The sequence below is a fragment of the Panthera pardus genome, unplaced genomic scaffold (genome assembly GCF_024362965.1).
Source record: "Panthera pardus isolate Hobbes unplaced genomic scaffold, ASM2436296v1 HiC_scaffold_16, whole genome shotgun sequence".
In the NCBI taxonomy this organism is placed as follows: domain Eukaryota; kingdom Metazoa; phylum Chordata; class Mammalia; order Carnivora; family Felidae; genus Panthera; species Panthera pardus.
In genome coordinates this window covers 150565952-150580233 of record NW_026526721.1, presented here as the reverse complement: position 1 = coordinate 150580233, position 14282 = coordinate 150565952, and the positions used below count along the sequence as shown (strand labels likewise).

General features: G+C 52.8%; 1 protein-coding gene across 2 annotated transcripts in view; it reads left to right on the top strand.

Annotated features, from left to right (window-relative positions):
* The window catches only part of TTC21A (tetratricopeptide repeat domain 21A), a 36068-nt gene that overhangs the window by 10474 nt on the left and 11312 nt on the right, over positions 1 to 14282 (top strand). For both annotated transcript variants that reach the window (XM_053903970.1, XM_053903969.1), the window contains exons 7-14: positions 483 to 567; positions 2651 to 2749; positions 3711 to 3903; positions 7552 to 7649; positions 7817 to 8017; positions 8789 to 8918; positions 10668 to 10825; positions 11053 to 11268. In XM_053903970.1, the coding sequence (XP_053759945.1) occupies positions 483 to 567; positions 2651 to 2749; positions 3711 to 3903; positions 7552 to 7649; positions 7817 to 8017; positions 8789 to 8918; positions 10668 to 10825; positions 11053 to 11268 (1180 nt within the window). The remainder of the gene's footprint in view (positions 1 to 482; positions 568 to 2650; positions 2750 to 3710; positions 3904 to 7551; positions 7650 to 7816; positions 8018 to 8788; positions 8919 to 10667; positions 10826 to 11052; positions 11269 to 14282) is intronic.

Sequence of the window (14282 nt, the reverse complement as noted above, 5' to 3'; positions counted from 1 at the left end):
TTCCATTGTATATATAAACCACATCTTCTTTATCCATTCGTCAGTTGATGGACATTTAGGCTCTTTCCATCATTTGGCTATTGTTGAGAGTGCTGCTTCAGCACTCCCGTATCCCTTGGGTAAATTCCTAGCAGTGCTATTGCTGGGTCATGGGGTAGATCTATTTTGAATTTTTTGAGGAGCCTCCACACTGTTTTCCAGAGTTAGCTCAGATCGTGATCTCAGGATCATGAGTTCAAGCCCTGGTCTCCCTCCACGCTGGGGGTGGAGCCTATTAAAAAAAAAAAAAAAAAAAAGATCTGAGCTGAAATCAAGAGTCAGACACTTCACGTACTGAGCCACCCAGGTGCTGCCCTGGGAGTTCTGTTATTAGAAGGAGAAGGGTAGAATGGATAATACAAGGCAATCAGAAGTGGCTGCCACATCACCCTGGCCTTGCCTGTGAATACTCTCGATTGATGGGGCTCCTCTTCCTATTTCAGAATCCTAGAAAAAGACGAAAGCAATATTGACGCCTGCCAAATCCTAGCTGTGCATGAACTTGCAAGAGAAGGAAACATAACCATAGTAAGTTCTTTCAAGACTCAGGAGTCAGACCTTGAAACACGCACAGCCTGAGAGGAAGCCCTCTTAGTGCCCTCATCCCCAGGGTCTTGGAGGGTGCTCCCTGGATCTCAGCTCCTTCCCTCCCTCCCTCCCTCCTACTCCCTGTCAAGGGGAAGTCCTCTGGTTTGCTCTCTGGGTCGGCAGTGAAGTTGACTGTGGTTCGGGTTCACCTGGATAAGCCTTGGGATCCTCACTCATAAAGTGGAGAAAATTCCCACCACTTTGTGAGGTTGTTATAAGGATTAAACGGGATGACAAACGGCAGAGCTTGGAACAGTGCCTGATGTCACGAAATGCCATTTTTTTAAAAAAAAATTTAAGTCAATAAATGTGTATGTAAGGATTTTCACATGTGATTCCTTCCACTGCCAATCACCATAGTTCCCCCTGAGTCCAAATCTAATCTTCAAAATAACCCAGAGTTCTTTCTGTTGGGCATCTTTGATCTCCACTTGAATATGGACATACCTCAAAAATTCCCCACCTGTAATCTTTGGGATCCAATTTTTGTACTTTAGGGCCATGTTTGGGGTCAGAGTAGGTACATCTGCCTCGTTCTCAATTTCAAACAGCCTCTGAATGTGAATGAGTCCAAATCATATTCACCCCTAAACCAGCACACCCTAGAATTGTACAGATTGTTGGGATACTCCACTACCTAAGATTTTTTTAAATTTGTTAGGTCTTTCGCAGAGTTTTAGCAGATAGATGTCTTGTCGAACACATAGTTCTGTGAATAAAGGAAACCACGCATATACTCTATTAGGCGTTTCCAATGATGTAGGTCTGCAGAAAAAGCAGGTATTGGCCAGGTGGAGCCTAGCCCCAAACTTGCTCCTAAGCCCTGTAGTGTTCCACAGAAACCCAAAACAGCCCCCAAACACAGAAACAGTTCTTCATGAAACCTCAATACCAAGATAGGTTTTTATCTTTGAGAAGAGTTTGCATTCTCACCCCATAACATTGCCTTTTGAGTAAGTACACTGCTTCTGTGAAAAGCGTGGCAAATCAGGAGTCGCTAAGGGGTCATGATAGGAAGAAGAAGCTTCCGGTTCCTTCTGCGCAGCTCTGAGATTGTGGGTTTTGTGCGGTGGGGTGAGACAGGGGGTACAGTCCATGTTTAGAAGGAACCCTCCAAAGAGGCCCCAGCATCATCGCGGGGTAGGAACCAGAGAACAGATGGGCCTGTCTTCAACTTCATGCAACCCAGGAGCCTTGGGCAGGCCTTCCCGGGGCCTAAGGGCTAATCCTAGGGGCAGAGTTGTCTGAATGCCCGTCCTTCACCCCCCACCTCTCCCCGGCCCAGGCTGCTCAGTGCTAAGCTTGCTTTGCACTGACTGAGCAGAGTAGACCTGCCCCATCCGGGGTTCCACTCCTGACACTTCTTTGCGACCGGGAACTAAGAACTCCCCGCTCCTCGCTCCCCGGTAGGGAATGGACAGAGGAGTCAACCGGAAAGGACAAAGGCTTTGGAGTCAGTCACCCGGCTGGCTGAGTGACCTCAAGCAAATTACCTAACCTTTCTGACCCTCTGTCTGCTGCACTGGACAATTCAGACAGCTCTATTGACTTCCAGGGCCTTTGAGAGGGTTCACTGGAATGACAAGGGGGCACCAGTGTGGTGACTCATGTCACCACGGAGCAGAGGCTCGAGGCCAGGGACTCGCCATGACCATCTGCTCTTGGGCCAGCCCAGGTGATGTGCCGCCGGCCTGGTCAGCCGCTGTGTGGGCACCATGACAGCTGGCTTCTGGCTCTGGCCGGGTGGGTCCGAAAGGGCAACTTCTCTTCGCAAATCCATGAACAAAGGGGCACTGCCAGCTCTTGGGTGCATAAGCTCCTGAAAGTTCCGCTACGGGGCTTTGAAATCATACTGGTGCCTGGGCCCACCCCAGTCCAGTTGAACCCAAATCTCTCGGGCTGGCCTCTGGGCATGGGTGTTTTAAGATCTCCCAGGGGGTGCTAAGGGACAGCGGGGTTGTGAACCTCTGCCCAAGTTCCACTTTATATATTGCCTCTGATGTTGTCTGTTTTGTCCCCACAGGCTGCCAATCATGTTAGAAACCTGATTAAGGCACTGGAGACAAGAGAGCCCCAGAATCCAAACCTCCATCTTAAAAAAATCCTTGTGGTTAGCAGGCTGGTAAGGTTTCTGAAATCGTGCTTCTGGCCGGTGTTCCTAAGGGGAGCCCTATGGCCCCCCTGGGAGCCCCCCGGGGACCCTGCCCTCCCCTCTTTGGCTCCAACTTGGCCTCTCAGGCCGATGGCCCATACCTAGCGGCCCCTACCCGCCTCTGAACAACACCTGTGTCTCATACACTCCGTTTCCTTGGCCCAGGTGTCGCTCAGGGACGCTGTAAAGATCAGAGCCATTGGGTCTGACAGTGCTTTCAGAGTAGGAGGCTCCCTATTTGGGGGAAGAGAGCAGTGTTGTGGCTGTTACACGGCAGAGCTATGCCTGCCTCTAGCTCGGGGCGCCAGGGCACCCAACTGCCATATTGTCCCTCTGGGGAAGTGACCTGGAAAGTCAGGCCTGCCCGCACCCCCTCTGCCATCAGGCAGGTGCAAACAGACCAGGTCGCCAAACAGTCTGTCTCTGTCAGACCCTTCAGCCCCAAAGCAGATTGACTAGAAGGAGTTGCTGCAAAATCCGGGGTGGCTGTGGGGCCTCAGGAACCAGAACCGTGCGGTTGAATGCCACTGGGACACCATCCCTCCCTCAGGGACACACACCTGTGTCTGCTTCTCTGTGCTCGTTCTCCACACACGGCCGGGAACATGGCTGCCCTCGGGGCCACGTCCCACCGACAGGGCACAAAGAGCTCTGCCCCCCCTTCAGTTTTTGAAAAACTTCTTGGCGACTCAGACAGGAGGTGGGCCCTTTGGAGGGCCCCTGCCTGGAGCAAATTCCACAGATGTGGCCAGTGGGAGGCTTTGGAAGCTGGACAAGTGCACAGCCCTGGCTATGTGGGTCATGGGCCCCTCTTAGTCTCTCCTAAGCACCCGAAACGGGACTGCCAAAGTAGCCCCCATTTCTGACACGGCCTTGCTCGGACAGGCTGGGCTGACGGGTCTCCCTATTCCCACGTGTCCGTTCCTTGCAGTGTGGAAGGCACCAGGCGATTCTGCAGCTGGTGTGTGGCTTCATTGAGCACACGTTCGTGGCCACAGCCGCCTACGCCCACGTGGCCACAGAGCTGGGCTATCTCTTCATCCTACAGGACCAAGTGAAGGAGGCATCTCTGTGGTACTCGGAGGCCATGAAATTGGACGAGAGCAGTGTGGCTGCCTTGACAGGTCTATGCGGTCCGGGCAAGGGAGGGGGTGGGGGGTGCGGGAAGGCAGGTCGCAAGGTAGCCTCCGTGGGTCCAGAAGAGAGGCGCTGGGAAGCATCTTCCCTAGAGGGTGTGTGAGTTTTGGAGTACATTGTATGATGGGGTGCCTTTCCATGAATTGGTGTCTGTTTGAGAGAGAGAGAGAGAGAGAGAGAGAGTGTGTGTGTGTGTATGTGTGTGTGTGTGTGTGTGTGTGTGTGTGTGTGTGAGTGGGGGAGGGGCAGAGGGAGTGAGGGAATCTCAAGCAGGCTCCACATATGGGGCTCGATCCCACAACCCTGGGGTCATGACCTGGGCCGAAATCAAGAGTTAGGCACTCAACCAACTGAGTCACCCATGAATCAGTAAGCATAGATGTAAGAGACACAGGAACTGTCAGAGTGTGGCCGCGGCCACTCAGATCTGCGTCAGACCTCCGATGTCCACACTGTGACCCCCTGGAGGACCAGCAGCCTGCCCCTTCCGCTCGGGGGCCCTGCCTCTTCTCAGGCCCGGCAAGGCCAGTGTTGGAGAGGGTCCCAGTCCGGAAGCACCCCAACCCAAAGCCCCTAGACTCTCCCTCTGCAGGCCCTGAGCTGAGAGGCCACCAGAGCAATAGTTTTGAGAGTTTTACTTCCCTGTCTGTCCAGAGGCCTGCCCACCCCGCTCTAGAGAGACGTCAGTAAATTTCCCAGACCCCAACTTTCATTTTACACATTTTGTTTTTAAGCCTTCAAATCTACGGCGTCTGGTGAACTCTGAACCAGCAATTTAATTTTGGTTGAGGAAACTGTGTGGTCCCAGGCTCAAGGCAGGCTGGCTCCTTGCCCCAGCTCTCAGGAGCCGTGTCTTTTGGGTCCAGCCACTTCTCTCTATGGTCCAGGCTCTTCGGCAGCACAGCACGGTTATCTGAGAGGTTGTTCACCACGTCAGCTGACTCGTGAGCCCATGCATCTTCCTCCACTTCCAAACCCATAAAATCCTGGAAGACGTTTTGAAAAGATAACGCAGCCCTAGAAACAGAGAAAGCTGCCTTTGGTGGACCAGAAACTTTGAGAACGTCACATTTCTAGAGGATATAAAACAGATAGCATCAAAAGTAAGGAAATGGCAAGCCACTCTGGAAAGCCGTATGCCAACACGGTACACAGACGGGGCAGCTAAAGAAACGAGTAGACCCGTTTTCTCCCAAAGAGCTCCAAGAAAAACAAAAGTTGACAAATAACAAGAGGCGCCTGGGTGACTCAGTCGGTTGAGTGTCTGACTCGGTTTCGGCTCAGGTCATGATCTCACGCTTTGTGAGATTGAGCCCCATGTCGGGCTTTGCGCTCCCAGTGCCTGCTGGGCATTCTCTCTCTCCCTCTCTCGCCTCTCTTTCTCACTCTCTCTTTCTCAAAATAAAAAAATAAACATTAAAAAAAAGCAAAAAAAAAAAAAACCAAGCTCATGGTCGCTGGAGGCTGGGAGCTACACAAGCCACGGGGCAGTCAGCGAGATGCCAGGGGGACCAGAGAACGGAATCAAGGAGACCTTTCAAGGCGGTGGGCCAGGAGGGAGCAGAGCAGAGCCCCTGTTTCCCACCACCACCAGGGACATGAAGGACAAAAAGACTTGCTCCACACACAGGCCACACCCCCTAGGACAGCCCCCACCCAGCTCAGTCCTTCCCCACTTCCTCATTCAGGGGAGCCCCCTCACCAGTCAGCCAGAAGGGAAGTCCAGTGCCCAGAAAAACAGTGACCTTAACAATTTGGGAAATCTGCCTCAGCTGCTAATACTCATCAGTCTAGTCCGTTAGTAAATCTGCTAACAGTTTGAAAGAGGGGCCAAGTGGACCATGCAAAGCCAAGGCCCTCTGAGGAGCCAAGTTTAAAGCCAGATACAGAAAAGACTTCGCCACCCCCCACTAAAACACCAGGGTTTTCAGAGGCTACAATGTCAGTCAATAAGTAAAGAAGAGGCTACTATGGCAAAGACTGTAGAGAACGAAAAAGTTACTGAAAATTACAAATACGATTGCAAAGTAAATTAACTCCATAGATGAGCCAAATAGTGGGATGCATATAAGTGAAAAACCAAGATGTTCATTAGGAAGACAGTCAGGAATAAATACACCAAAATGACCAAGAAATATCTATAAAAGAGATTCCTCTTTTATAGTAGTAGGAGTAGAAGGATTTGTCTTCCCAAACTCAAAACACATTACAGAACACCAGTAGGTAAGTCAGCTCCAGGTCAATGCTGGAGTAAACAAGGCGACAAACAGAACAGAAACAGGTCTTACAAATAAAGTGACATTTCAAACCAATATGGCGGTAGGTTTCAACAATTCATGGTTGGACATCTGGCTATCCAGTATGAAAAACGTAAAGGGAAGTTCCCAGCTCACGCCATATTCAGAAGTAAACTTCAGGGGCGCCTGGCTGGCTCAGTTGGTAAAGCACGTGACTATTAATCTTGAGGTCGTGAGTTCAAGCCCCACATCAGGGGTAAAAATTATTTTAAAAATGTTTTTTTAATTTAAAAGCTCCAGATGAATTAAACATTGAAACATAAAAGTTCAGTTGGACTTGGGTTCCCTGGAGGAAACTCAGAAGCCCTAAAAGAAAATATTTTACTGATCTATGTAAAACTTTAAAACTAATGGATGGCAAAAGACAGTGAAAAATAGTTAAAAGGTGAATGGCAAACTGGTAGAAAATGTTTGCTATAAAGGGTTAATAATCTCAATATTTATGAAGAGAAAACAAATCGCCCTAAAATAAAATCAGGCTAGGGGTGCCTGGGTGGCTCAGCCGGTTAAGCGTCTGACTTTGGCTCGGGTCATGATCTCACGGTTCGTGGGTTCGAGCCCCGCATCGGGCTCTGTGCTGACAGCTCAGAGCCTGGAGCCTGTTTCAGATTCTGTGTCTCCTTCTCTCTCTCTCCTTCTTCCCTCCCCCGCTCATGCTCTGTCTCTGTCTCTCAGAAATAAATAAAAATTAAAAAAAAAAAAAGAATCAGGCTAAAGCTAGGTACAGGAGATTCACAGGAGAAAGGAAAGGGGCATTAAATGTATGGAAAAATGCTCCTTTCCCCTCTTGGTAAAAAAAAAGGAACTAAAATGAGTTGTTTTTCACGTTTTCACTGGCAAAGAGTGAAGCACGTCATCGAGGTTGTGGGGAAAGGCGACTTTCAAATTCTTGGCAGTAACCCTAATTCAAACATCTCCGGAGGACAAGTTGGCCTTATCTATCAGCATTTTAGATATACACGCCCTTTGACCAGTCAACTCGACTGCAGGAATTAGAACGCGGAAATATGTTTACCGTGGCACGGGAGCATTTAAGCATCGAAAGCAAACTGGATGCGAAATGAGGTGTCCTTCAACGGGGCAGTGGTTAAATAAAATGTCCCAGCCACGGTGCATGGTTAAAGGCAGAGCACGAGCTAGGGATATGCTTCCCTGCCTGCCTCGTGCCTCGAATTCTTTACCAGGAGCGAGCATCGCTCTTTACATTTGCGGAGATGTTGGGAAAGGCCCCCTGCACAGCCGCCCGTCCTTCCGCTGTCTCATCCCTGCTCTTGGCCCGCGGGCCTGCTGGCTCCGGGTCCGAGCTGGCTCCTCACGCTTGTTCTGCCCCGTTCCCAGGGATCATCTGGTGCCAGATCTTGGACGGCCACCTGGAGGAGGCTGAACAGCAGCTGGAATTTATGAAGGAGGTGCAGCAGTCTCTCGGGAAGTCTGAGGTCAGAGCTCCCTGGGGACGCGGGCCGCTCCAGGCTTGTGTCCCCGGCCCTCCCCTCGCCCCAGTTTCCGGCACCCAGCAGCCAACACGGCCCGGACTCCTGCTTTGCGCTCGCCTCCCCACGGCCCGGCTGGCGTTGGTGCCGAGACCTGGGCTTGCCTCCCCCAGGTGCTGGTTTTCCTCCAGGCCCTTCTGGCGTCCAGAAAGCACAAGGGGGAGCAGGAGGCCACCTGGCTCCTGAAGGAGGCTGCGGGGCTGCACTTTGCCGGCATGCAGGGCCTCCCCCTGGGCTCCGAGTACTTCGAAAAGCTGGACCCCCTCTTCCTGGTCTGCATCGCCAGGGAGTACTTGTTCTTCTGCCCCAAGCAGGTTAGAGGAAGTCCCATCTGCACGGCGGGGGTCTGGAACATAGGCCTGGACGGAGGCAAAGACCTCGTCTGGCCCGGTCAGCAGGCGGCTCTGAGCCCCTGAAGTTCGGGGACCCATTGCTTTTCAATTTTTTTTTTTTAATGTTGATTTTCAAGAGACCGAGAGAGACAGAGCGTGTGCAGGGGAGGAGCAGACACACACACACACACACACACACACACACACACACACAGAATCTGAAGCAGGCTCCGGGCTCTGAGCTGTCAGCACAGCCCCCAGGGGAATCCCGCTGCTGCTGACCCACAGACCACACTCGCGGGAACAGGGCACCGCTCCACGCCTCTGCCTTTATCCTAGACAATAACCAGCTCCCTTTTTCCCCACAAGTCTTCTAAGAAGTCTTTTAGTCTTTACTTCTTTGCCTGCTTTACTCGTTTGCCTATTTGCCCAGCCAGTCAAGATTCTCCGTGGGCAAGGATCTTACCTTGCTATCGTAATGCCCCCCCCAGTGCCACGTAATGAGTCATTCCACAAATATCTATTAAGTGCACCACCGTGTGCCGGACGCCGTGGTCGGGACTGGGGACACAACCGTCAGCGAAACAAAGTCCCCGTTCTCTGCAGCTTGTGTGGTAGCACTAGAAGGCACCGACTGGATAAGAAACACGAGGAAGAAAGTAAAATTCCTCCACTGAGAGAGTGTTTCCTGAGAGCTTTAGGAGTCTCTCTGGAACGGGGCAAACCGTCCAGCCAGGCCCCGTGTTCCTACAGCCCCGGTCGCCGGGCCAGATCGTGTCTCCGCTTCTCCAACAAGTCGCTGTGATCCTGAGTCCTGTCGTCAAAGCGGCGCCAGCTCTCATCGACCCCCTGTATGTGATGGCTCAGGTCAAGTACCTCTCAGGTGAGCCCGCGTCTGTTCATCCGTTCAGCCACCGCCCCGGGGGTCGCAGCCCCCTGCCTCGGGCGGTGTACACAGACCCACACCCCCTCACCAGGCCCGGCCACATCCCTGGCCTCCACTCCCCAGAAACCGGCCTGACTTCCCTCACCAGCAGGGGTCTCTCCCACCCGCCCGGCTACTGGAGGCTTCCTCGCTCTGAGCGGGGTACCGCGGCCGAAGTGGCTGAACTTCAGTTCCGCACAGGGGCTGCTCCGATACCGGGATCCACCCGGTCCTCAGGATAGGCAGAAATGCCCTCATGAGGTCTGCATTCTAGTAAGGGGAAATGGACGATACGCAGAACAGAGAAGCACGCGGCCTTGTTTGTTAGGACACAGGAATTCCGTGGAGGAAACCAAAGCAGGGGAGGGGATGGGAACTGGCAGGGTCGCAGTTATTAAAAGGTGGGCAGGAGGGCATCACGGGGAGGTGGGACCCTGTAGCATTCGGCTCTCAGAGCCTCAGGGTGGCCAGAGCAATGTCCTTCCGGCTTCTCCTGTCTCGAGACCCAGGTCCTGGAGAGAGAGGGAAAGGGGAGACGCGTCCGTGGGAACCTTGCTGTCCCCTCTGAGGACTCTCCACCTGTGGCCTTGCACCCCAGTCTGCCTGGAAGGCAGGCTGATCTCTGGTGCGCTGGGGGCTTCCAAAGGATCCCAAATGCCATGGCATGTGTCTGGCTTCTGGCACGGCCTCGCGTGGGTCACACCGTGCAGAGACACCCCCTCCCCCGACCCTGTCTTCATCCGTGGGCCTCCCCGTTGTCATCTGGGTTTCCAGGTTTACCCACAAGCTTCAGGGGCTCCTGGGTACAAGGCAAGGGCAGGAACACTCCCCCAGGGGTGCGGGCAGCTGGCAACAAGCAAGTTAAGGGCCAAAGCAAGGTCTCTAGCTGCTTAGGTTGCCATAGTGACATCTTCGCATTTCTGCAGCAGCGCACAAGGAAGGAGCAGGGAGTTTGGGACCCAGAAGCAGCTGCTCCCCTCCCCGCCAAGTTATGGGCCCTGAGCGGGAGCTGTTGAGGGACCTGGATGGAGAAAGAGGGGGACTCTCCTACCAGCTCACTGCACCCCACCCCTGGGCTTGCACTGCTGCCGGCTGTGGGCCAGTCTGGCTGCGGGGAGAGCCCTCAGCCCCTGAGCGCCAAGGCAGGCAGAGCTCAGCCTCAGGAGCTGATGGCCCTGGGTCTAAATGCTGACTTTGTCCCTCGTAAGCTGAGTTACTTATGTAACTGGGTTCCAGTCCTACCTCAAAAAGACACAGACAATACCGCCCATCTTGCAGGGCTGGTATTAACTAACTAACTAACTAACTAACCGGCAGGAAAGTAACCCTGACTTTCCAAAAGTGCTTTGCATAAAGCAAGTGCTTCGTAAGACGGGGCTATTACAGTTGCTGTTATTGTTAGGTTCCGTTCTGCTCTGAGGTGTGGGACTCGAGACTCAAGCGTCCCCCGGAGCTTCTGGACAGAGCAGTGACGTGCCTTAGCCATCTCCTCGAGGGTTGCCCCACAGTCTGAGTTTCCAGGCTTTTGTCTGGATAGTTGTAATTTCAAGAAGAGACCTCTGAGTGAAACAGAACAGAACTGGGTGAAATGGCCAACTCGGGTATTTCTGGGTAACGGAACACACAAAATTCGTTCTGCCTCTACATACTGGGTCCTGGGAGTCCCCCAGGGACCCCTGGATGTAGAGGTCTGTTTATCGTTTCTAGGAGAGTTAGAGAATGCCCAGAGCACCCTGCAGCGTTGCCTGGAGCTGGACCCCACCTCCGTGGACGCCCACCTCCTCATGTCCCACATCTACCTGGCGCAGGGCAATTTTGCCATGTGCTCCCACTGCTTAGAGCTGGGCGTCAGCCACAACTTCCAGGTGGGGGTCCTCTGTGCCCAGTCGCCCCGCCCCCGCCTCCCCAAGCCCAGCTGGCCAACAGCCCCCACTTGCCCTGGGAGAGGCCCCAGGAGCTCCCGGCATCCCTCAGACCCTTCTGCGGGCCAAAGGCCAGGGCAGGCTCGGTGGGCTTCCGCGGCCTTCTCCGGTCCGGGTGCCTTGAGCAGCAGCCGTGAACCGGGGCCCCACACTCCACTCTGCTCCTCTAGGTCCGAGACCACCCCCTCTACCACTTGGTCAAGGCCAGGGCCCTCAACAAGTGTGGGGACTATCCAGAAGCCATAAGGACGCTGAAAATGATCATAAAATTACCAACTCGGAAGACGGAAGAAGGCAAGAAACTCCGCGGGCCCTCCATGCAGCCCAGTGAGCGGGCATCCCTCTTACTGGAACTGGCAGACGCCCTCCGCATGAATGGGGAGCTGGTAAGAAATACCACGCTCTCGTCCCTGGGGACTGGGGCATGTTGGAGGTCCGGAGTAAGCCTGGGAACCAGGCTCTTTGGTTCTGGCTGATGTTTATTCGTTCTATTATTCGAGCCTTTATTCATTTTGGAGCATATCTTACCCCCCCGCCCAAAGGCCTCGATGGCTCCCAGTGCCCTCTAGATAACGTCCAAAGCCTACTGAGCCCCACCTGATCTGTCCCCTGCCTGCCTGCCTCACTGTCCCCATGAGGATCTCACAGAGGCAGAGCACACAGGCCCATCAGGACAGCCACGGGTGGTTGTGCAGATTGGGTAAGGCACAGCCCCGGTAGACGCCATAATCACACCACAGTCTTTACGAACTGTGTCCCCTTGGGAGTTTTGTGGTATATAATTTGCTCAACTGTATGAGGCAGCCCTGGGGCCTTGGCAGGTCTGGCTTGGCAAAGACAGGAAGCACCTGAGCGTCCTATGCTGGTGTGAAGGAGCAGCGGGGGAACACGGGGTGGGGGGTGGGGGTAGAGCTGACTCCACAGGCTCCCACGGCCTCGCTGTCCTCACTCACTCACCTGCTCAGCGGAGAGGGTCGGCAGAGTTCCAGGACCATCTCTAATCTGCCAGTACGGGGGCATCTGGCTGCCATAGAGAAGGAACAGCTCGCGAGGCCCTTTTCTCCTTAAAGTTAAAAACTGCCTTCTGGGGGGCGCCTGGTTGGCTCAGTCGGTTGGGCCTCTGACCTCCGCTCAGGTCATGATCTCACAGTTCGTGAGTTCGAGCCCCGTATAGGGCTCTGTGCTGCCGGCTCAGATTCTGTCTCCCTCTCTCTCTCCCCTCCCCCCATGCACCCTCTGTCTCCCTCACTCTCTCTCTCTGTCTCTCAAAAATAAACATTAAAAAAGAAAACCGCCTTCTGGGTAGAGGTGGGGATGTGGAAGCCTGTTTGTTGTCCTTTCCTCCTTTAAATCTGCCAAAAGGAGCACAGGAATTAAAAGTGGAAAAGGAATGTCCACCTAGAGCAAACCTAGGGAACGGCCACATCCCAGCACAGTCGATTCAGTCAGTCGATTCAGCTATTGATTGAGGGCCAGCTAGCTGCCAGGCACCATCTGGCAGCTGGGGATAGAGGAGAGAAGCTAGCAAGGTCCTTTTGGAACTTACCATCGGTGGGCAAGAGAGAAAGCAGGGTGCAGTGAGGCGGGGCCCGAGGTTCCTGCCTTTGCTTGAAACCTTCTGAACTGGAGATGTGCTCAAGCGGGGAGAAGCAGGGGCATTCCTAGAGGGACTCGGGTCCAGCCCGTGGAAGGGCAGGGCCACTGAGCAAGAACTCCCTGGTCAGATGGCCTCCTTGCTTGTCTCTGTCCGGGCTCCTTTCTAGGAGACGTGGCCCGAGGAAAGTAAGGAGGGAAATAACCTGAAAAAGAGTTCTGCCGCGTGCTTTGCTTAGATGACAGATCTGCAGACTGGGGCCTTCACAGTGAGCCAGGGGTTCTGTCCTGACCCCAGCTTCTCATTAAGCCCACCCCCAAAAGGAAGACCCACAGAAAGCTCAGGGGAAATGTGAGCCTAGGGCAGCTGTGCTAGACCCTGTCCGTCCCCAGCCTAGATCCTGGGCAAAGGGCCAGGTTAGGGGGGACCAGTCCCATTTGAGGAAGGGGTCCAATATGGTGATTACAAGGAAGGACAGAGGTGATGGAGGGAGGAGAAGAAGGGAAGGAAAGAAGAAAGGGTGGGAGGGAAGGAAGGAAGGGAGGAAAGAGGGGAGAGGAAACAAAATCACAAGCAAAAGACAAGTGAAGATTACACTTGGGGAGAAAGAGTTCTATAAAAAATGGAAGAGATACTTTTTTAAAAGTTTATTTATTTTGAAAGAGAGCATGTGATCGCTTCTTGGCCTTTTGGCTAAGATCAAGTGTGAAAGAGAGCATGTGAGCAGGGGACGGGTGGAGAGAGAGGAAGAGAGAGGGAGAGAGAGAGAACCCCAAGCAGGCTCCACACTGCCAGCACTGAGCCCAACACGGGGCTCGAACTCACCAACCCTGAGATCATGACCTGAGCTGAAATCAAGAGTCGGGCACTCAACCAGCTGAGCCACCCAGGCGTCCCTAAGAAGAAGTACTTCTAAGAGAACTTGTCTACATTTGATGAAAATGGAAACATGGAATCTTGTAAAACCAGCTCAAAGCAGAGCACCAGAGATCCCCAGAGGTGTTCAGCTGGCAGAATTAAAGCAAGTAAGCATAGAAAACAGTGATGCCGTTAGAAAATTATAGTCCCACGAGACAAAACAGAAAGTGGCTGAACCCTTGCTGAAGCTCTCTGATGCAGGAAAGGGGTGAGAAAATCATTGAAGTGATGTGAGGGGATGACGGGTAAGAAAGAGAGAGACCACACATATCCAACCAAGGCAAAATAAACGTTCCTGCAGAAGAGAGAAGAAATGGAGCAGGGGAGAGCCCCACGTTGGGTGTGGACATTACTTTTAAATAAATAAATAAACAGATAAATAAATAAGTAAATAAATATTTAAAAAATCCTAATACTAATATCCTAATGGAGTCATGGGAACCAAGGATTAACGGTCACTGGGGGCGCCTGGGTGGCTCAGTCAGTTGAGCGTCCAACTTCAGCTCAGGTCGTGATCTCACGGTTCGCGAGTTCGAGCCCCACCTCTGGTTCTCTGCTGTCAGCACAGAGCTCACTTCAGATCCCCTGTCCTCCCACTCTCTATACCTCCCCCACTCACTCTCTTTCTCTCAAAAATAAACAAACACTTAAAAACAAAACCAAAAACAAGGTGATTGAAGGTTCCAACAAGCATCTGGGTAGGCAGCAGATTACCCACTGTGAGGAAAAAAAAAAAAAATCAACCAAGCCTCAGACTTTTACTCAACAATACTGAATTCAGGAAGACCACAGACAATATTTACAAAGTGTTGAGGGGGAAAGGATGTCCCCCAGTATAAAAAAATTGAATAACACAAAAATTAAATAACTCAAGAATTATGGTATGAA